This window comes from Electrophorus electricus, chromosome 23 (genome assembly GCF_013358815.1).
Source record: "Electrophorus electricus isolate fEleEle1 chromosome 23, fEleEle1.pri, whole genome shotgun sequence".
NCBI classification, from domain to species: domain Eukaryota; kingdom Metazoa; phylum Chordata; class Actinopteri; order Gymnotiformes; family Gymnotidae; genus Electrophorus; species Electrophorus electricus.
The window spans coordinates 4200391-4222242 of record NC_049557.1 but is presented as its reverse complement, the minus strand read 5'-3'; the positions used below and the strand labels follow the sequence as shown (position 1 = coordinate 4222242).

At 36.3% G+C, this 21852-nt stretch overlaps 4 protein-coding genes across 7 annotated transcripts; 3 read left to right on the top strand and 1 right to left on the bottom strand.

The window, feature by feature from the left end:
* The first annotated feature begins 115 nt into the window (after nt 1-115).
* zgc:101664 (uncharacterized protein LOC450064 homolog) lies at nt 116-2220 on the top strand. The gene has a single exon (XM_035522084.1). The coding sequence runs from the start codon at nt 443-445 to the stop codon at nt 1184-1186; it is 744 nt and encodes a 247-aa protein (XP_035377977.1). The 5' UTR covers nt 116-442; the 3' UTR covers nt 1187-2220.
* A 54-nt stretch (nt 2221-2274) lies between these two features.
* LOC113570988 (interleukin-31 receptor subunit alpha) lies at nt 2275-11394 on the top strand. 3 transcript variants are annotated; one of them, XM_035522083.1, is made up of 17 exons: nt 2275-2334; nt 2853-2925; nt 3020-3073; nt 3494-3595; nt 3864-3972; nt 4785-4918; nt 5048-5184; nt 5463-5622; nt 5741-5826; nt 5936-6152; nt 6610-6789; nt 7009-7110; nt 7195-7335; nt 7441-7581; nt 7684-7768; nt 9518-9596; nt 10675-11394. In XM_035522083.1, exons 1-17 carry the CDS (start codon nt 2275-2277, stop codon nt 10960-10962), a joined length of 2148 nt encoding a protein of 715 aa, XP_035377976.1. In that variant the 3' UTR covers nt 10963-11394. The 3 variants fall into 3 exon arrangements, with proteins under 3 accessions (XP_035377976.1, XP_035377975.1, XP_035377974.1); XM_035522082.1 differs by having other exon boundaries at nt 3017-3073; XM_035522081.1 differs by having other exon boundaries at nt 2838-2925.
* A 118-nt stretch (nt 11395-11512) lies between these two features.
* On the bottom strand, nt 11513-15872 carry nudt12 (nudix (nucleoside diphosphate linked moiety X)-type motif 12). Of its 2 annotated transcripts, XM_026999823.2 has the most exons (7): nt 15786-15872; nt 14615-14831; nt 13938-14506; nt 13523-13690; nt 13314-13427; nt 12809-13008; nt 11513-12671 (listed from the first exon to the last, which is right to left on the bottom strand). In XM_026999823.2, the coding sequence occupies exons 2-7, from the start codon at nt 14818-14820 to the stop codon at nt 12561-12563; spliced, it is 1368 nt and encodes a 455-aa protein (XP_026855624.2). In that variant the 5' UTR covers nt 14821-14831; nt 15786-15872; the 3' UTR covers nt 11513-12560. The 2 variants fall into 2 exon arrangements, with proteins under 2 accessions (XP_026855624.2, XP_026855625.2); XM_026999824.2 differs by lacking the exon at nt 13523-13690.
* Nucleotides 15873-16945: 1073 nt separating this feature from the next.
* Nucleotides 16946-21321, top strand: LOC113571070 (GRAM domain-containing protein 2B). Its single transcript, XM_035522175.1, has 14 exons — nt 16946-17055; nt 17961-18080; nt 18328-18415; nt 18600-18669; nt 18841-18944; nt 19033-19128; nt 19215-19286; nt 19481-19558; nt 19666-19780; nt 19945-20022; nt 20119-20197; nt 20314-20418; nt 20538-20625; nt 21283-21321. The coding sequence occupies exons 1-14, from the start codon at nt 16946-16948 to the stop codon at nt 21319-21321; spliced, it is 1242 nt and encodes a 413-aa protein (XP_035378068.1).
* The last annotated feature ends 531 nt before the right edge of the window (nt 21322-21852 follow it).

Sequence of the window (21852 nt, the reverse complement as noted above, 5' to 3'; positions counted from 1 at the left end):
GCTCTGAACCGTTCGTTTCACTTGGTCGTATTTGTTGTGTACCGTTGCCTGCGCGGTCTCAGGTAGGGGGCGCGAAGCGCAACTTTCACGCCAACAAACGTAGAAGAAGAAAACATGAGACGCACGGGAAGCTAACTGGGCAGCTAGCTAACGTTAGCTGGTTGTGTTCATGTAACGCATATGTTGGAAGATGCAAAAATACCCCCCAAAATAATTCGCGAAATTATTATGGGCTTCGCCTTGCGTGAAACGTATAAAAACAGTTTTTATAAGATAGAAACCTCGCAACTGCCACATAAGAGTTAGGTTGCTAGGTGAGCTAACCGCTAACTGAGCTAGCTAGCCAAGTCTCTAGCCAAACTATAGTTAACTTCACGCAACACAAGAGTTTAATACACATTTTTAAGCTGTAATTATTCTTAAAGCAGAAACCGCAAAGTTAATGCTGCACAGGGACTGCATGGATGTGTTTATGCATTACAGAAGCGACCAGGATAAACTGAACGATTGGGTGTTCCTGACAGAGAGAACATTGGAGGACTTTCCGTGTCGCGTCTTGCCAGTATTTACACCTTGGTATCCTTCAGGTGCAGACTTGTATTTGCCTTTAAAACCTAAAAACGCTCCTCCTGTAATTTCATCAACACCGCTGAAAGATTCAGGGTATTTCCAGCAAGGAGCAGAATTTGATTTTTCTAAGAGAGATTGCGCAGATGAGAAAGAAACACTTACAAAAGATAAAAGGACGTTGGTAAGAAGCTTGGGAGATATTTTTGGAGACGGTCGGGTACAATTTAAGGATGTGCCGAAGAAATGTAAAAGGTCATGGAGTGTCTTTTCACATAAAATGAAAATAACTGAGAGAACTCAGTCATTCTCCAGGCAGTTCCACAAGATTATTCAGAGATATGGACTTCACTGGCACCAGAGAGCGAAATGGATTATTTTTGAAGTTAACTGTGCACCACGGAGTATTGAAGAGATTTGGTCTAGGCTTGATCATGCTATTAAGCACTCCAGGCTTCCAACATGCAATGCAAATTTTCAAAGGAACTTGGTCCAGATATGGGTGTATTGTGACATATTTTACTGTGAATACATTGGACATTTTTTGAGACAAAAATTCCACCTCTCAGGGGAGATTACTTTAGCAGTTCATAAACTAGGTGATGTATTTAAGTTGTAAGTGCATGGAGTTATTGTGATACATTCCTGATTAAATTTGAAATGTTGTTGATGGTAAATTGTCTTGCTGTCTCTAACTTAGACAAATAATGATAAAAGGTTTCATGGAAAACCTGTCCACTCAGTGCAGAGTGTATCCAAATTGAAAGAGTGCATAGAGAAACAGAAGGAAAGCTGTTATTTATATTTCAGAAAATGGGTACAGCTTCTTGGCGAGCACTGCATGAGACTTCACATTACAGAATTAAAATGTATTGGGAACGTATTGCTGCATTGCTAAATAAATAATATAAATAGCTTATATGTTGATGCAAGGCAATTAAAAAGTGTAATTCATAATATTCCGATAATGAACATAAATGCACAACTTTAAGATAGAAAAATGTAGAAAAACAAAATGAGGCAAATGGCTGCAGTGCCTTTGAGTTTACCCATCTTGAGGACCAGTTAGTAAAAAAAATTTTAAAGGTTAAATTGATATTTTATTCAAACTGCTATTTTAAATTCAACAAACTCACCATTGTTGTTCAAGTGTTTTTACATATTGAGGCTTTACTTAAATTCTAAAGTTTTGATGGCATAAAGCTTAAGGTGTATACATTTAAATCCAAATGTTCCTTGGTAGGTAAGATTTTTGTTTTTCTTTCCTGGATGGAGCAAAAACCCCATCCAAGTGCCAGAAATAAGTACTGAAATAGGCATTTTTTGAAAAAACAAGAAAACATGCTTTTGTTGCTTTTACTTAACAGGAAGACAAGAAAATATATACGTAAAACTATTATATACAATCATTTTTATATATATTGTATACAACAATGCTAGTCTTGGTATTGCTTGATATCAGACTGAAAAGATTGTGTTATAACCTATCCCCACTGCAAGTGATTGCAAACATGCACTATAACTTAAAAAAATTCCCCACCTTATTTTTTGTCTTTGTACTAATAGCCAGAAATGTAAGAAAAGTGCAAATGAAATTCGAATTCATATCTTTCTTTCAACATGTGATTCATTGTGATTGAGTAATTTTAACCGTGCTAACCACAGAGACGTCTTGTAGTAGTCAGAGAAACAACGGGCTCATTACAGATGCTTCTTGCTTTCCTGACTGTGCCAAAGAGAGTGCATGGTGACCACAAGCAAGGGCAAGTAGGTGTTTTATTTTTTATTATTATATGTACTATGTCTTACTGCTCCATGCTGCTGCATGTCTATATAGTTAAGATTCTACTGTTTTCTACTGCTTGGGCAGTTAACCATGTTAATAAGTTATGAACAAATTAATTTAAGTTGAGAAAAAAAGAAATTAAGAAAAAAACAAAGCCATAAAAAGATTGTTCTAAATTACAGATTTTATAGAGAATTATTCTGTTATTTTAATTATTCTGTATTTTATAGAGAATTATTCTGTAATGTCATTTTTATAGTATGCTAATAAACTGTTTTCTCTATTAGATTTTATAACTGTAAAGGTGTTTATTTCCCTGTGTATAAAGAATGCAGATATGAATATATATACCTTACAAATACATAAATCTTTCCATGGTTTGAGGTCTTAGCAACCTTTAGTTTTTAATAAAATTTGTTGCTAGTCTGAATTTCTTTAAGCCTTAAAACAGTCATATTCTTTACAATATTGCTTTGACTTTAAGGCCTTTTCTTTTAAGGTTAACTTCAAGATAAGCATGAACAGCAGACATACTTTCTACCTACTTTCCTGTGTCGTCTCCTTATGTCATTGTGAGTAGAATAGAATTGATCCAACAAATATTTCCTTTTTTCCCCCAAAAAATGAATAAAATGAACTCACTTAAAATGCATGTGTACTAAGCAGATGGGATTACCCTAATATGGCCTGGAAAGCAACTCAAAAGTGACAGCTATAAAGGTAAATATATTCTCATATTATTTATAGAAATTACATCATGTAATGATGAGGAACCTTTGTTTTACTCAATTCATAACTTAATGTGTGGTTCTCCCATTACTGTAAAATTTAGTGGGAGAAGGGAAATCTGAAAACTGCATCAGAAACTAACTGAATAATTTATTATTATTTCATGGATTTCCTATGAAAACCAAAAAAAAGTGATATAAGAATTATGAATATAATTAAACTGATCTGAACAAGATGAAAAGTATAAAGTGTGTTTGTGTGTGTGTCAGATGCTATATGTATTTTCAACAAATGCCATCACTATTTTGCTGAATGCATTATTCGAGCAATTCTATGTATTTGCTTTACTGGGGAATTTATTAAATTAACTCATTATTTATGCAATTATCTTAATTTTACATTTTTTACCAGAACTCGCTGTCTCTGGTCATGATCTGAAACTGTGCGAGAGCCGAAGAAATGTCTGTGTCATGGATATTATGGATTGTAGCTTTGAGCCTTTAAAAGGGAAAGGTAAAACACTTCTTGTTCTTTAATAAGAGAGATAAAGTATACTAGATGGCAAAAACACTGTATAGTGTTATTAGTTGTCAAATAATCCAGTAAATCAATCCATTGTCAAATCAAATCATTTTAAAATCAGGGACACACATTTACTGTATACTGTATCCCAAGTCTGGATTTTCTCATATTCCTCATTGTGCATAATCACTAAACTCGTATCCCATTGTAAATGTATTCCCTGCTCATGTCGTAATGTATGTATTTTACTCCAACTCAGAAATGTTTTTGGACACATCATGTCATTATCTTGTCCATGAGAGATCTTTTGTCTGCAAATGGATTTACTTAGATGATGCGAAGATTATAAATTCATTTATTTTCAGCCAGTAAGTACATGTTTTTTATTGACATTTAGGCATCACTTGAGAGTGAATTTATGCAGTGAGGAAAGCATTAGATTACATGTTCTTTGGCATGAATTAGTCTTTTTTTCTGTGAACAAAATACAGATATTTGATGCTTGAAAATGTTTTTGTACTTCTAAAAAAGTAATAATGTTTGTTCTTTGGTTGCTAAAGCACAATTAAAACCAAGGTTATAAAAATTATAGAGCTAAATAAAACCTCTAACCACAAAATGGCTGGCTTTGGCAAAATGTTCTATATTAGATAACAATCACTGCCCCGTTTTCATGACGCAAAGCACCTATGTTGCAAGTACTATGTGACAGTCATAAGGGATGTACAAAAGACAACTGCTCTTTTCATGCAGATATATTCAGAAGTGCTATGCATAAAAAGATTATATGACATGGAACACAAATAGGAGTGTGTGTTGATTAATCATTGTCTTTTTAGACATTATACCTCTTAACCATCTGAAATGATCACAGTGGCTAAACATGAAAATGTCAAGGCAGTATCAGGAGTGGTTTACTTAAGAATATTCCATATTCTGCTGTAATTACCACATATGTTTAGCATTTATTTCTAATGCAATCATGAAAATATCAGATAGTGACTAGTCTTGATGAAATTAGTGACAATTTCTTCCCATATTTTCACACCAAGTCTTTGTGCACGCATGAAAACAAGGCTGTCAGTGTTGACGCATTGGCCACCATTATCAAAGTGAATCAGTCACCCACATTTACTATCCTTGGATGATCACTGGGATGTTATGTTTTTTTATATTTCAGAACGTCAGCCTTCAGTCACTGTCCTTCCATTTTCAACCCACTTGCCGATTTCAATTTAATCATAAAGTCAAAAAACATCATCGACAAAAAAGAAATGTACTCTGAGGTCTATGCAATATCCATTGCAAACATAAGTAAGCTAAAAATTATATTGCCGCTGACATAAATCCTTTACAAATACAAGGATATGGCTCTGGTTTAGTTCCTACCTATGAGTAGATTTCAGTTGATTTAATTATGTTGTATCATTGTTTCGGTTTCAGCCCAAGCTCCACGTCCAACTATCATGTCTGTGAATGCAACAGAGACTTCAATAATTATAACATGGATGACTGGTCAATTTCACAGCAGTGCCTGTCAAATCTTCTACAAATTGTCCACCTCAAAATTCTGGACTGTGGTAAAATTTCAAATGGTTTTCAAAAAAATCAAATGGTTAACAAAGCAGGTGGAATGTCTAATTAAATTTGTTAGTGTAGATAGCTGTAGAATGGTGTCATGACTGTCTTTGTATGTTTGTTATTCAAACATGTAAATAGATTCTAGCCTAAGCTATAGCTTCCTGGAGAGCAATCGTTGAGAACTTTCCAGATCTCACACTTGAGGTCAAATAGCATAACTACATTAAAATAATAACATTGGAATGCGCTTCACATGAATACCCCACTCCTTGTTCAGGTTTCAGTTATTCCCTTTGAGGAGAAATTTCCTGAGAATTTGTATACTATTAATGGCCTGCAGCCTTTTAGCCAGTACGATCTTACTATTGCCTGCAGAGGAGCATATGGACTATGGAGTGACTGGAGTGCAGAATACCAAGCAATGACACTAGAGAGTGGTAGGTAGAGATGGAGTCTGTACTCTAAGTTTTAATATGGAGAGAATATCTCTATAAATATTTTCTTGGAGAGTTATTCCACTAAATGGTTTTTTTTTTTTGTTTTGTTTTTTCTTAGCACCAACTGCACCACCTTATGTCAGTTACTGTGTTGAGCCATTAGATGACAACTTTGATACTCAAAAGCTGGTACTTCTTTGGAAGGTAGTTCAAAGTTACAGTGTCATATAATAGATTGGTTGCAATGTGGACTTATAAATAACTTGATTTATTAATAACGTTTTCATGACATGAATGTAATTATATTTATTAGTCTTTAGAGAGAGGTGTGGCTCAAGGAGTCATTCTCGGATATGAGGTGACCTACACATCAACCAAACGGGCATCTCTGAAGAGAATAATTAACACTACTGATCTGAAGGCGGTCTTAGAGATAGCTGTAGGAAACTACAATATAACAGTGAAGGCCTACAATATTGCTGGACATTCTCCAGCTCAACATGTTGGAATCAGTACTGGATTTTATCAAAGTGAGCTGATTTTATCGACGTGTTTTTGAGTCTTTGTATTTTGCAAGAGAATGTAGGATAGCATCTTTGAACTGCTACTGATGGGTCACAGAACTCACATCCCTTTCCTGATTGTGCAATGCAGTTTAAGTGTCAGTTTTATCTGCCTCACAGGAAATTAGACATTTTAGTATATTTGTTATCTTTACTTTTTGCTGTATTCTTCAGATTCATATGTTCAAAAAGTAGTTATTTATTTCTTGATATAATTAATATTTGTGTACTTGGCTTTTGGAGCAAGTAAAATCAAGTCAGAATACAACTTATATTCTAGTTTCCTCATTTCACATTTGACAGTATGTTCTCTGGCCTACCATATTCTTGAAATGAGGAAATTCAGAATATGTAAACAATCTGAACCACCTATAAAACATTTCCGTTATTTATGCCAAGGTACTATATACAATATGTCTAATAGGGTTGCCTGCAGTAAAAGGACTCTGGGCCATTGCTGAAGCTAGTTCACTGAGGATTCGATGGGAGATTGAGAAGACAGCTATGAATGTTACTGAGTTTGCCATTGAGTGGTTCCCTTTTCATGATGTTGCCTCAAAGCAGTGGAAAAGACTTAATGGTTCATTTTCAACTGTTCTACCAGGTAATTCAGGCAACAGATGTACCAAGTTTTCTATAACTTGGTATATATCAAAAAGGTGCACCCATTGCACTTTTTTACACTTTTGCACCTATTTAATTCCTTGCCTTCTTGGAAGTGCAAGAAATAAGTTTATATTACATTATATGCTATCATCTGCTCTACCTGTAATAATAATACTAACAGAAATCTATTTCTTCCCCCAATTCTGCCATGGTTCAGGCAGCATCAGACCATTAAAGACCTACAACATCAGTGTTTATCCCCTTTGTGACGCACTTTGTGGGCCTCCAGCGTCAGTCCAGGCCAGCCTGAAGCATGGCAGTAAGTGAAGGTGGATATTATTCACAAACCCATATTCGGATGTTTGGAGTTGTTTGGTGTACTGTGTGCTATTGGTCGCTTCAGCTCTTTTAGACATTGTCCAGTTAAAACTGGTGAATGTGACCAAAACATCCGTGACAGTCAAGTGGGTTTGGCAGGAAAAGGCCCCAAGCACTAGTACTCTTCAATACAGACTTGCACTAAGAGGACTACATGAAATAAGATGTAAGATCCTGAATTTGGTATTCATTTAATTTAAAAAATATTTTTATTTTAAAGACATAATTGCACTTAATTTTCTTTTGAGAAGGTGATTTTTCCTTTCTTCAGCATTAGTAGTTTTTCCACATCAGTGGACCCACACATTCTACAGATTGCAGACAAATGTCAAGTACTCTGTGTATATTTATGGAGAAACTACCTTTGGTAACTATTCAAAGACAAATATTGAATTTACTACACCTTTTCTTGGTAAGTAATCATTAGTGAAAATAAACTTGTTATACATTAGTAATAAGAAAATTAATTTCAGTCAATAAAGTATATACATCTTTTGTTTGTTTTTTTGCCCAGAAAATGATGGAATAATTAAAGCTGTTGTCCCAATAGTGTTTCTTATCATTGGATTTGGTATTTTCTCAATTCTGTCTAGAGCAATGTAAGTATCATATCCATTTTCTAAAGTATTCCTTTTCCAGGTAATGTTATGTTAATGTACTTCATGCCATGTTTTGAAAGTTGAAGTATGCCACTGGTCACAAATGTCAGCTGGAATTATGCGTAAAGAGCAAAGGGAACATTCATGAATGGAGTGGAATGTGCTTAGATGGTTGAGCGCAGTGGAAGGATGCAACTGGCCAGCATCCAGCTTCTCTCTCAGGGTCCGTACTCATCCCAGTCTGGACAGCTTGGTGAATGGAGTAAGGGACATTATAGGGGTACAGCAAGGGTTGGAAACTCAAAATGCTCTTGAATGGGTTGAGCTTGGTGGATAGTTGCCCAGGGCACGTTGGCGCTCCAGGTGGACGGCCTGGTTCACTTGTTCCACTTTCCTGTTGGACTGGGGGTGATATCTAGATATCTGAGGAACGTTTTAGGCTAAACATGACATTCAGCTTGCTCAGGAACTCCCTCCACATCCGCAATGTGAATTGTAACCCCTCCAGCCCAAATTACCAGAAGAGGTGATTGAAGAGAATGCCGATTGTCCCGAGCACTGTAGGAAGAGCAGGGAAAGGCACAAACCGAACCATTTGGAAAACCAGTCAACAGTGGTGAGGATGGTGGTGAGGTACTATCTGAGACGGGAAGACTGGTGACAAAAGTAACATCAAGATGCAAACACAGCCTTTCAGGGACAGGCAGAGGTAGCAGTTTGCCTGTAGTGGAGATGCGTGATGCTTTGATCTTGGTGCAGACATCACAGGATGCCTCATATTTCACGTCTCACTACATGGAGAGCCACCAAAAATGTCTTGATACCAAGTCACCTGTACGTGTTCCAGGGTGTCCCATCCCCAGGGAGGTGTGAGCCCAGATGATGAGGGAGGAGTGGCACTGAGAGGGTACACAAAGACTGCCAGCAGGAGAGTGAAGATGTGGATTGGTCTGGTTAATGGCACGGTCTAAGTCCCACTAAATGCTACCCAGGAAGCAGGAGGCAGGCAGCATGGACAATTGTCATGTGTGTCTGATCTCTGGACTGAGTTGGCACAAAAGAGCTTTGGCCTTGGTGTCTTTGGAACCTGGCCTGTAGATGATGGAGAAAGTGAAGCGAGAAAAAAAAAAAGACAAACCACAGGCCTTGCCTAGCTGCCTACAAGTACTGTAAGTTCTTGTGGTTGGTAATGACTATTGGGTGCCCAGCACCCATTTGTAGCAACCTGGGCTAGAGCCTCCTGATATTGTTCCATGACCTGGTTTTCCTCCTCAGACAGAGGATAAACCTGGCACCTAGGAGGGTACCAGTTTGTTGACTCTTAGATCTTAGCAAACCTCTACCGCATGCCCTACCCTGCTTCACATTACAGAAAACCACTCTGAGTTGGCAGACGAAATAGGGGTAGGTGTGCTTCAGTGGGGAGTTGGTGGCTACCAGTGTGGTGCCCCAGGCTTTAGCTCTCCAGGTAACTCAGCTGATAATAAATGCCATCTGGCATGATCAGGCATGACGGGATGGTACAGTTCAAGATGTTGTCCTATTGTTGATGACCTATTGTGGCACCTGTCAAGCTGAGGGCTTCAGCGACACAAAATCTGATAATATACTCATTTATTTGATGTAGAGTAAAATGACACAAAAATGGAAATCTTGATTGTACTATCTTATGCATGTAAAAAAAATAAAAAATTCTAATTACTGATTGTGGAACAATTTTATATCTTTAATACATTTCCTATCTCATAGCTACAAGGACTCCTCCTCCAACATTATTAACCCTGGCCATAGTTTCATTGGACACTGGCTCCTACATTCGCTTCATGAGGTAAGGACTGAAAATGGTTTTTATTCTCATGTCAGCTACTGTATCAGTAGAGAAAAAAGTAAACATTACATGAATTTTAAAAATGCTAAAGTAAAAGAGTGTTTTATGGTGGTGATGTTCATTTACATTGAGTTTCTAGTGAATTAATTCTAGTGAATTAAGTAAAGCTATTCTGTTCCTGTTCCTATAAACCTATGACCATTTTTTGGTCAGTTACTGACCGCTAGTAGTAACTTGTTTTCTCTATAAGTATGCCATGTTTCCAGTGGCCTTTTTCATAAAATGTGATTATGTGGAATTTTTTTTTTTTTAATGTAAAAGTTTATTATTACTTTTGTAATTTTTAATGCAAAATACATATCCAACTACATATACATATATACTATACATGTACAAAGAATGTTTACTTATGGTCCAAAATTTTAAATTAAGCCTATGGGAGATTTATGGGACACATTTTTGTGGCATATGTAGATCCAAAACCAAGCTTTTAACAAATAAACACTGTAAAACTACTTTTAAATGACCATAAATGCTGACAAAATGTAGGCCTATGTTTTTGGGTTTAGTAGTTTAGGATTTAATTAAAAGTATCCAAACAATGCCTGCCTTTTGGTCTAAAACTGGTCATCTATGAAATAGGCTGACACTGTTACAGGGTACAGGGACACAGTCAGTCAACTGAATTCAGAGTAAAATAGTGATAGCGCAATTGGTGGATTGCAATTTACAATTGACTGTAAGATGTACTACAGCCTAGTAGGTATAACTTGAATTGAATTGTGCCTAATAAAGTGATCACACAGTATACATTTCAAGCAAGAACTGAAATAAATAAATAAAGCGCCTCTGAATTGAATAGTAATTCCTCAGCATTAGTGCTATGTCAAAAAGCTTTTCCACTAGCTGGGATATTCCTGGTTCTGATGAGTCTGGTGCAAAGCTAATTAACAGAAAAACCAAAAAGGCTGAGGAACACCTTACAATACAGAACATTTTTAACTAATCTGGCAAAATGAAATCCTTTATATAAACTGAGCAGAGGAGGAAGAACTTATAATTATGTTTTCTTTGACAGAGAGACCACATCATCAGTGTGCTAAAACTGGAGGATTTCACATTGCCTAATCAAGTGATTGAAAAGTCTCTTATACAAATTGAGTACCAAATGTCAGATGAAGAGGATTTTGATGAAGACAAATTTCTGTCCAAGATTTACCCACCTCATGACTGTCCTGAAGAAAATTCTGTTAATGTGGAAAATTCTTTGACACCCCATGGTCTCACTGAGTATGTTGATTTGCCCCTGATTCCTGGTCATTCTGAATATGTTGTCAATTGTCCTCTACTTGGTAGTGCTAGCTAACATTTTTGAATACTGAGTTTGGTTGGGAGCACAGTGAGCATCATAAATTACCTGTGCAAAATGTGCAGTCATTTATTTTTAGTATAAACTTTGAAAGTAACCTAAAGATTACATCACGGTTCTTGGCTATTGCATCTTTAAGAAACTATGCCATGCTTCTCATTGACATGATTTATGCAGTGATGTACAATACTTTCATTTCACTTTGGTCAATCTGGTTTTCACTGCTACATTAATGTGTGTATATGATGTATATATGTTGCCTTATTGTGTACATATTCACTTGTGTGGTGCTTTATGTGCAATGCAGTACATTATGGCATGGAAATTCATGATAATATAACCACATTTCAAAAGCAAAAATGTTTTTGGATTAAAATTAAGGCAGTTTATTAAACTGTTGCATTATCACAATAAAGCACTTTGAAATCATTTTTCTAGAGGTCATTGTATCACAATTGCACAAAAAAATGTCCGATTGTCCCACTGCATAAGGGTCGTATTTTCCTGATCATGTTCATTCATACATTTATGACTACTGTAATATATATTCAATTAAAAAAATAATTTTTAATTCGAGTTGCATACATCCATTTAGGTAATATTTTATGTACTGCTATAGAAGTGATGGGTTAGAAAAACATTGCATAAATGACTAGTGTGACGTACAGTGTATTGGAGAGCGAGTGCAAGCTATAAATATGGGTAGATGGCCTGAAGTGTGAGACTGGAAATTGCAGAAAAATCAGAAACAGGAAAACACCCCAAAACTACTGGTCCCAGTGTACTGCATTAGCTATGCTGTGGCCAGACATCATGATGTATTCAATGTAACTGGATTATTTTATAGAGATAACAATTCCATTTAATAATGCAGTTGATGAAGCTTTTGAAAGGAAGCAGCTGCAGTACACAGATTTGGTGGCTGCGGTGAGAGAATGGCAGGTGCACATTAGGTAGGAGATAGGATGCTTGTGCAGTTTAGTTTTATAGGCCTTAAACTAAGGATAGCTGTGATACTGAGCATGCATTAATGGTGCCACTGGGGCTGGACATGGACTTAGTCACCAGGTAGGCCAGTATAGATCTGCGGTGTTGTTGAATGCTTGGAAACTAAACACGCATAAGTGGTGCGTGTTTGTGTGGGGGCAGGACAGTTGTGTTTGCTATTGGTATAGTGCATAAAGCCCATATGGAACTGGTGGCACTGAGAATGCATTAATGATGTATTCACCAGGGAGGACAGTTTGGGTTTACGTTTAAAGAGGTGCAGCTTGGTTTAAAAGTGAGCTTGGATGGTGGTGGCATCTGGGATGCCACACCTCACTGTGGAGCCTTCTGGAGGTGTCTTGGGCTTAATTTAGCTGAACAGCAACAAAGGAATGTGCCTACCTGATGTCCCATGTGAAGAGCTTACAATGTCATAATTGCTGGCATGAAGTGACAGGGCTGGACCCTATACAAAGCTCTAGTGGTTTGGCATAAGATACTTGACAACTTATCCTGTGTATAATTACAGTTCATTACATTCACAGTCTGGCAGACTGTTTCATTTTCATTGCAAATACATTTTTGACATATAATGCTTAACATTATTTTCAAAGGTTCGAGTTTAGACAAGTCCAGTGTTTCACTAGATAATGTGCAATAGCTTGTCTTGGAGGCATGGTAAGCACCGCTTTACTACTCTTCACAATAGCATCTATTACCTGTATAATGAATGACAATATGTTATTACATCACAAAATTATAGAAAAGTTACAGCACAATGACAAAATTCTCACTTGGAGTATTCATATGTAGAGGAACAGTGCTTGGAGGCTTTCTCTGTAAAACGGACTCTTACCTGTTGCCTGGTGAACCAGCGAGCCTCTTCAATTTCATCTTTATCAACCTTAATATCTGTTGACACTGCGACTGAAATGCAGCCAATCATTAGTGATGAGGGCATTGGCCAAGGTTGGCAGGATACATACCGGACAGGGCCGACAGTAACCCCACTCTCTTCCATGACCTCTCTCCTTACTGCATTCTCGATGGTCTCACCTGACCCAACACACCAACTGTTTATAAGACACTGTAGCAAGAGTGAACAATTTTATAATCAACATGTCTTCCAGAAGGAATTTTGAGTTGTGTATTTTGAGAAACATGGGTAACAGCATTTTCCTACCTAGGAATCAGACATAATGGCATACCAGGCATTCAGTTGTGCAATTAATGGATTTAAAATCAGGGACAGATTCAGTAAGGTATCTGTTGAATTCCCTGATTGATTAATGCTGATAGATTTGAAATGGATGCTATATTAGCACAAATACGGATCTCTTTTTCAGGGAATTTATGTCTACCTGGTTCAATGAAACCAGCGAGACATGAGAACATTCCTGGAGGAAATGTCTTCTTCCTTCCTAGTAAGCACTGATTCCCATCTGGGTGAATGACCAACATGATCACAACAGGATCTGAAGTACAAGGACACAAGAAAAATGTATGTTATGTTAAATATGACACTGACTCATTTCTGTTAGATGGCAGTAGCAATTTGGAGGTTACTTGCCAACTCTAGGATAACATGTACTATGGATGCCCAGAAGACTCTTGCAGCCCTCTGTCAAGCAGGTTCTCTTGTAACCACCTTCAGCCACTTTGGTCTTGCCCCCACACGTTGGGCAAAAACTATATCGGCTGTGCCATGCAAGGACAGACCTGGCTTGTGCAATTATACCTATGCAACCAAAATAATCATCTTACTGTATAGTATTCATATGGATGTAATACTGTTCATAAAATAAAAATAATTGTAAATGCGTGTGGATTAAAGATGCAAAACGTAGTACATGAGACTCTAGGACAGATCTAGATGCATGCTTTTCTATCAATTGGACATCCTTAAACACAACAAAACAAAAACAACAACAACAAAGATAATAATACACTGATTACATCCAAATGAAATTTAATATATGTCCCACCTCCTTCATCTTCATTTAGCATTAGCAATGTTGGCATCGGCCCCTGAAGGAAGAAACTGTGTGAATCTTCAATTTTGAGGATTTCTGACGGATTCTCCTCCACATTCAAAGCAAACCATGCAATAAGTCCATCTTCTTCTTTTGATACTGATGAAAGGGATGAACATTCTTGCTTCTCTACTCCCAGAAAAACAACCACAATGTCACTCTTTTTGAGTAGAACACCCACAGAGTCCCTCTTCAGCCTGCACAATTTCAACTTAGCTTGACTATTATTCATGTGCTCTGGCCCAGAGGTGACAAGTGGGTCCAAGTTATGAAAGAGAAGAAACACTGTCTCTGGAGAGGACTGTTTAGCTGAAAGCCATCCTGAGTCTGTCCTTTTATCACTCATTCTGCTGAGATACTCTCTACTAAAGTAGTTCTCATGCTCTGTTACTCCCGTACTTGGCAGGATATCACGAATCTTCCCATCACCAACCAACAAATCAGCAATATGTTTGTGCCCCCAAAATTTTGCTATGTCATGAGCAGTCTGGCCTGACTTGTTCTTCAAGTCTTTATTGCACCTGTTAAGAAAAATGAACTGCCATAAGACCTGGCTTTATTTTACAATATTTATAACACCAATTCTAGCCTCAGTGTTCAAGTATATATGTGGCACTTCACAAACTTACCCCTTTGAAAGCAAAGCCTTCACCAGATCAAAGTGTCCATTTCTTGCGGCCAGCATTAAGGCTGTCCAGCCTTGTTTCCCACTTTCATTGAGTAGCTTACTGGAGTAACAGATCATGTCAGAAACTCTGACTAAGTCACCCCTGGATGCATGATCCAGGAACCCCTCAACCATCTCATCTGTGGCACTCATCTGAACACTTGTCATGTTCTAATGAACTGAAATAGAAGAATGAAAAAAATAACTGAGAAAATGTTTTTAAAAAGATTTCCTTGCATGGCCAAATAATTGCCAAAATCTTGCCTAATCAAAACTGCCCTGCTTCATAATTTGGGAATCTTTACACTTGTTTTTAGCTCAGTCAATTTGTAGGTCAGGGGGCCTAAATTTTCATTCTGCCCAAGATGCAATCTGACTGACTAATTCACTACCAAATTAACTTTCTCATTGGGATGTACAGCACACAGTATATTTGTTTAACGGATTGTAGTTAATGAAGTTGATATTTACTCTCATCTCATGTTCTATAAGTAAGGAATAATATGCAGCCAGCTGCTCATCATTGCAAAGCGGCCCGCCAGACCTGGGGTGATTTTTTTAAAAATGATTAATTAATTAAATTATTCCGTTTATTACATTACTACTTACAAAATATATCAACAATTTGACTAATGGCTATTGATTTATTTTATTAGCCAGTTACAAGCGTTTGTTAAGCGCGAGCTCGTGCTTTTTGACCTTCACACAATGTAAATAAATTTGCTATCATAAGATGTCGGTCACATTTCAAAATAACATCTCGATTTTGGTGGGGTATTTTTCTGTTGTTGTTGGGTTTTTTTGTTTTTGTTTTTTTGTAGTATAACAAGTTCGCCAAGTTCATAGCTGAAAACTTAACAGCATGAAAGTATCAGGAGAGACGGACGACGGGTATTGGATTTACTGAGATCCTTACAGTGCCACTTCGGCAATGCAATCTTCCCAAAAGAAGAAAAACAAACAACCAACCCAATAACACTAGCTAGCCAGCCTATAACTTACAGACATTTCACCCGTGCATGCTCAAAAGTGACCCTTAGCTCACTTAGGTAATGTAACGTCAGTGTAAGGCTATTTTTAGCCATGCCGTGATAAACTAAGGAAAGAAAAGGTGCCGCTTTAAAGAGTCAAACCTGATTCTTGTGACAAGGCGAATCAGCAGTTTATTCCTGGTAATCAATATAAGGGCAGACGTGAAGCCTCTGTTCTGCACACGAATGATTGTGACGCACGAAGACACGTAATCGGGTTCACTTTTGCTTCTTAGTACAAGCGCGGTCCCTAGTGGTGAGACGCACAAGTGTTTCAGTGTGTGTTCATCTCCACGAACTGATCAGTCAAAGTAGCTCATTATTAATAACTAGCAGTTAAATCAAATGAACTACCCAGAAGGACTTTAGGCTGCTGCACGACACTTTTTTGTACGTAGTTAATTTACTACGTTCAGCAGACCAGCATTTTATTCAATATGAGACCAGCATTCTGAGATGTATAAAGATGCAAAAAAAAAAAAAGTGAAGAGTGTGAAATCAATATGCAAACATGCAAATATATTTTCAACATCTCTCTATCACCCATATGTTTCCCCCTCCAATATACTCATATGTATGGAAAATTGGTATCCAGGAAAGTGGAGCCCCTCTATGTTGACAGACTACTGCTGGACACTGGAGAGGGACATTCCTGAAGCTAAATACGGGTACTACTCTACATATTGTAATAACAGCCTTATGTATGAATAAGTAATATATGATTGTATAATGTAATATTTACACACTTAAAAACTATATGTGACAGAAGAATTCTAAAAACATATTCAAACTGAGCTTAAAATATACTATAAGGGCCAGCAAATTTGGGAAGCAAAAAAAAAAAGAGCTCAAATTGTTTTGCCCAGTGTAGTAGTATATAATAATAATAATAATAATAATAATAATAATAATAATAACTTTGTTCCCTTATTTCTTAGTAATATTAGATGGCAATTAATATGGCATAATGTGTCTTCAAATCAAATGTAATAACTGTATAAAGACTTACAGGGGAATTGTACATGTACAGTATCGTTGAGATTTAAATTCTGAGAATTGTATAAGTATAATGTTTACCCACAATAGCCACTCCAGTTTTTGTAGGTTTTTTTTTTCAGTATTTACAAATCTAGAAGAGTCACAAATCACTTATTAACTAATGGTTTCTGGGTCAGAGACCTCCTCTCTGACTAAGATCCAAAAACAGAAATGAATTTTGTCAAACTACTTTATCGAGGGAGAAGAGTCATACCACAATTTCGATGGAGAATCCTTTAACCTGCGATGACTCTGTCCTCAAAAACTGCTTCAATTCAGACAGACCAACGTGTTCTGTTTCACCTAGTCAACAGACTGTGCTAGAACCACCATGGTGAGTCCATGTGCACTCTTTTATTTCCTTACATCCTGTTACATTTGATGTTGCTAACCAGTTTCACAGGACAAAACTAGTGTAAAATGAAAGAGTGAGCCCATATGGGTAAAAAATGCTAGGATACACATTTTCATTGTGCTGTATAAATGATCTTATCTCTCAGCAGATAGCATGCAAAGAGTTCAGGTAGGGCTGCCCACACCATGCTATTTACTTCATGAACACTGAGGGGACTTTGTCTTATGTCTGTAAGCAAACACAAACGTTCATTTCTTTAAAGCAAAACAAACTGGAGGTTAAAGTACAATTTTGATTCAAAGTGACAATAACAGTACAGTCTAGTATTATGTTTAAAGTGTATCATGATAATAAACGATCGACCTTTTGTTGTTGTTTTTTTTCATTTTGTTCATTTTTTGTAGCTTAACATCAGCTAATGATAACTGATTTTCTGGAAATTCAACATTATCTTGTACTATTCAAAATTCTCCTTATAAGAATATATATATAGTTCAGTAACCAGTTCACTGGAAATAGGCTATCTACACTGATGCAACCCCAGTGAAAACTACACACAAGGTAGCCTACTTGATTTATGAGGTTACTTCAGTATGTCTTACTTGGAAGGATATACTTGTAAACAACTGACAATATTAAGACTCCACTGGGCAGGATAACTAATAGAGAGACATCAGTAACACATCCAATGAACACCAGCCTCTTTCAGTGATGCTTCAGTGATGCTTCAGTTATGCTTCAGTGATGCCAGTCATGCTATTTTATTGTTTGAAACCTAGATTTACCCACCAAATCACTTAAATGAAAATGCTTCACTTATGAATTTCACTTTTATTTAATAACCCTTTAGATATGAGGCTCACTTTTATTTAATAACCCTTTAGCCATGAGGCTGAAAATGGGGGAGAGGAGAGGTCAAGAAAAACGACACAGTCAGATGCACCCTTGGCAATGGACACTGAATCAGACATTTTGGGAAGAAGAAGAAAACCTACACTAATTAGGTAAAAGCCATTTGATTATATATTTCAAATGAGAAAAATGGTCAGATATTATATGCTCATTGTTGTAATAAAGATTAATTCCTCCCTCTCTCTCTCTCTCTCTCTCTCTCTCTCTCTCTCGCTCTCTCGATACATATATATATATATATATATATATATATATATATATATATATATATATATATATATATATATATATATATATATATATATATACCTAGATCTGTGCTCTGTTCATCTTTTTCAGGTCCAGAACATTTGACCCTTCAATATTGTCACAACTACAAAGTGATACTGAGTCAAAGATTGAAAGAAAGAAGCTTCGGTCATGTCAGGTTAGAGACTTTTTGTTACACACAGATTTGGCCACCCTTATTCTTAGCTGTCGAAATCAACTTGAAATGATGGCGTTTTTTAACATGCCGCTGATACTCTTGCTTATACATTAAATGATAGATTTGATAATCTGTTTTGTTGAATGGAAAGGATCAAATCAGTTATTCTTACATAATTTTTCAGTTTCTCCGGACAAACAACCAGTATCACAAAGTTTTTAAAGACATCAATGAGAATGAGCAGTTGAAACAGAGTAAGTATACCTCTTACTGTTAACAATGAACTAATGCCACCCAATAGATCATATCTGTGATTCTATGTTATTCAGTCATTTTCATTATTCATAAATGTACTGTATAAAAAGTAATGTAATCTTGTAATCTAATGTAGTCTTGTTGTTTGTTTGTTTGTCCTTTATCAATAGGTTACACCTGTGCATTGCAGAAAGATATTCTGTACCAAGGAAGACTTTTTGTGTCTGATAACTGGATCTGTTTCCATTCCAAAGTTTTTGGCAAAGACACTAAGGTATACAAATGTCCTTCACAGATAAGTACCAATAGTTTAATAATAATGTTTTTCAGGATGTCATTTATCTCAATTATTTTAATTTCAGATTGTTATTCCAGTTACATCTGTAAAAGTTATACAGAAAACAAAAACTGCCATTTTAGTGCCCAATGCACTGGTTATCACCACAGCACAAGAGAAGGTAAAATTGCTTTCACTTCATTACTGAACATGAAGTCATGAAGTGAGCAATTCTTTTTCCTAATTGAGATTTTAATGACTTTCCAGTATGTCTTTGTATCACTCCTGTCCCGAGATACCACATACAAGGTTTTGATGTCAGTATGCTTTCATCTGGAAGTGAGTACCTGACAGTGCATCCGATAATAAAGCATTTTCTGTCTCATGATGCAGATGACAGTACTTAATTGTTTCCAGCTTTTGTAGTTTTCACACAGAGATCAGGAACTCTGAGCTTCAGTTCTTTTTCAGTCTCTTGCTTTTAAGTCTTTGAACAGGACAGTTACTAACATCTAGTGCATATCTGGATGCAGGACAAGTGTCTGGGAAACAGTTCTATTCCCACTTCAGCACACAGGAACTACAGAGTAATTCCTTCAGCACTTCCCTTGGTAAACATGGGACTTTTTCCCATTTTCAAAATTACTTTTCTGACTTTTCACTCTATAATTGTTCAGTCCAGTATCCCATGAATTGTCTTGTCTTTTTGACCTGACAGGACTTTACAGCAGACCTATCCAATTTGGATGGTCCAGTGAGTCATAGACGACAAGTAATTGGGGACAGTAGTAGTTCAGACTCTCCAGATTTGCCAGAGTATGAGAAACTCTCAGGTTTGTTTTTTAATCAGGTCTCTCGTGGAATTTAATTCCTTGAAAAAATGGAAACAAATAAGACCTTATAAATTAATATTAGTGAAATAATTATAATTTTAAAATGTTTACTAGTGAATCATCTATCAAACAAATCCAATGATACTTTTCACATTGTCATGCAGAGTACCCAAAACATTCTCAAGTGTTTAAAAATGTGGTTAAACAAGACAGTGTATCAGTCACTTACCCACAGCAAGCAAGTGAGCCAAACAACAATCTTCAATACAACAATTTGCAATGGAATATTAGAGCAAATCAGTGATTTATTGAGTAATTTCTCTTTTTTCATCCTTAAGAACATGAACAATGTGCATATGATGTAAAAGCAATGAGGCAATATTCATTTAACGGTCTTCTGATGGTCTACCTAATTTTGTAAGTCATCCATTTAGTAGTTAATACTTCTTAATTTTCTTCTTCAGAAAAAGGATATTAAAGCCTTATAGAATAAAGAAGATAGTTCATTATATTGTTTTGGTGTGCTCATGCAGAGTCTTCATTTTAGTCTTGTCTTCATGCTACATGGCTCTCAAGATAATATCTCTGGAACAAAGACTGACTTCTCTAAGATCTATGACGGAGCTTTCTCTCAGTGGGTAAGGTCATTGCATGCCAAGATCTAGTTCTGATATTATTCTGAAAGATTTCAGTAGCTGACCTCTTTTTCTTATAACAAAAAGTTTAATTTATTGTTAAATTTGACTTGAATATTCAATTTCAGAGATGACCATCACAGCTTACATCCTGAGGACAATGCTGAGATCTATTCTGTTCTATCCATGAATCTTGTGAAATTAGAAAAGGTGCCAACTTGAAAACCCCATTCTTGTATTAATATATATTTTTTTATTTGAAAAATTTCCTATCTGTACCAAATTCACTAAGTCAGTTCATTAAAACAGTTTCATTAATCAAACATTTATTGTAACTGAGCCATCTCTTTGGACCTACTGATTATAATTTAGTTTGCTTCTTAAGGAACTGGCCACAGAATGTCAGCCCACATGATATAAAACCACTACTTTATTTCTTAGGTCTGACATTGGAAATAAACTGTGGAATTAAGACTGAAATGCAGTTAAGACTGACTCAAAGATCGCAATAGATCAATCACAGTGTCTTTTAAATTATGAACTGAATGTAAATAGAACATTATACTCCACACATGATTCAGTCTAATCCTAAAATGAGGGAAACCTTTTGATTAATTATAAGCAATTAAAATGTCACACTTACTGAACTTCTGCCAAAGCTTTTGCTATGGATTAATTTACTTTTCTATGGGTAAGGGCTATTAAAAACATTTTTAAAATCATGCCTATGTTTACAATTAGATTGAAATTGATTCCTGGAAAAACAAGGTTGGTTCATTTCATCATAACAAACTGTTGGGGAAGATAATGTAAGTCTAGAAACACTGCAGCCTTTGTTGAGATATGTGATCTTTCTTTGCTCTCCAGATTCAAAGAAACCTACAGAGACTACTGAAGAAAACCTAACAAGGTTCAAACAGACATTCACAATGGTTACAGTGAATCCAGGTCTTGCAGTTCATTGGCTAAGATGTGAAAATATGATTATAAGGCTAAGACATAGATACGAAATATTGTGCAAAACTCTCATTTGTCTGAGAAAACGGAGTGGCTGGTGTTAGATCCATTATGCAAATACTAGAGGTTGGTTACTGAGAGCCTGATTAATTATTGACTTCAGTAATGAAGCAATCTTGAAATAAAGATTCATGCTGTTTATGTTTTTTTTGCTGCTAGAGTCAGGAATGTGTACAATTTGCATCTGAAATATTTTGGCTAGCACATGAGTTCTATCTAAGCATAATCAAATGATGTGAAATTTTATTGAGTCTCACACTGAGATTCAGTCTATGAATGAAGTTGTATAGACTCTTAATCTTGTTAGACTTGCATTTATTTCTAATCAAAAAGGCGTTCTGTATGGCAGTCATAGTATAACAGTCAGTGATTCATTTATGATTCTTCAGGATTCACTTTTTGGATATGTACCTTCAGTAA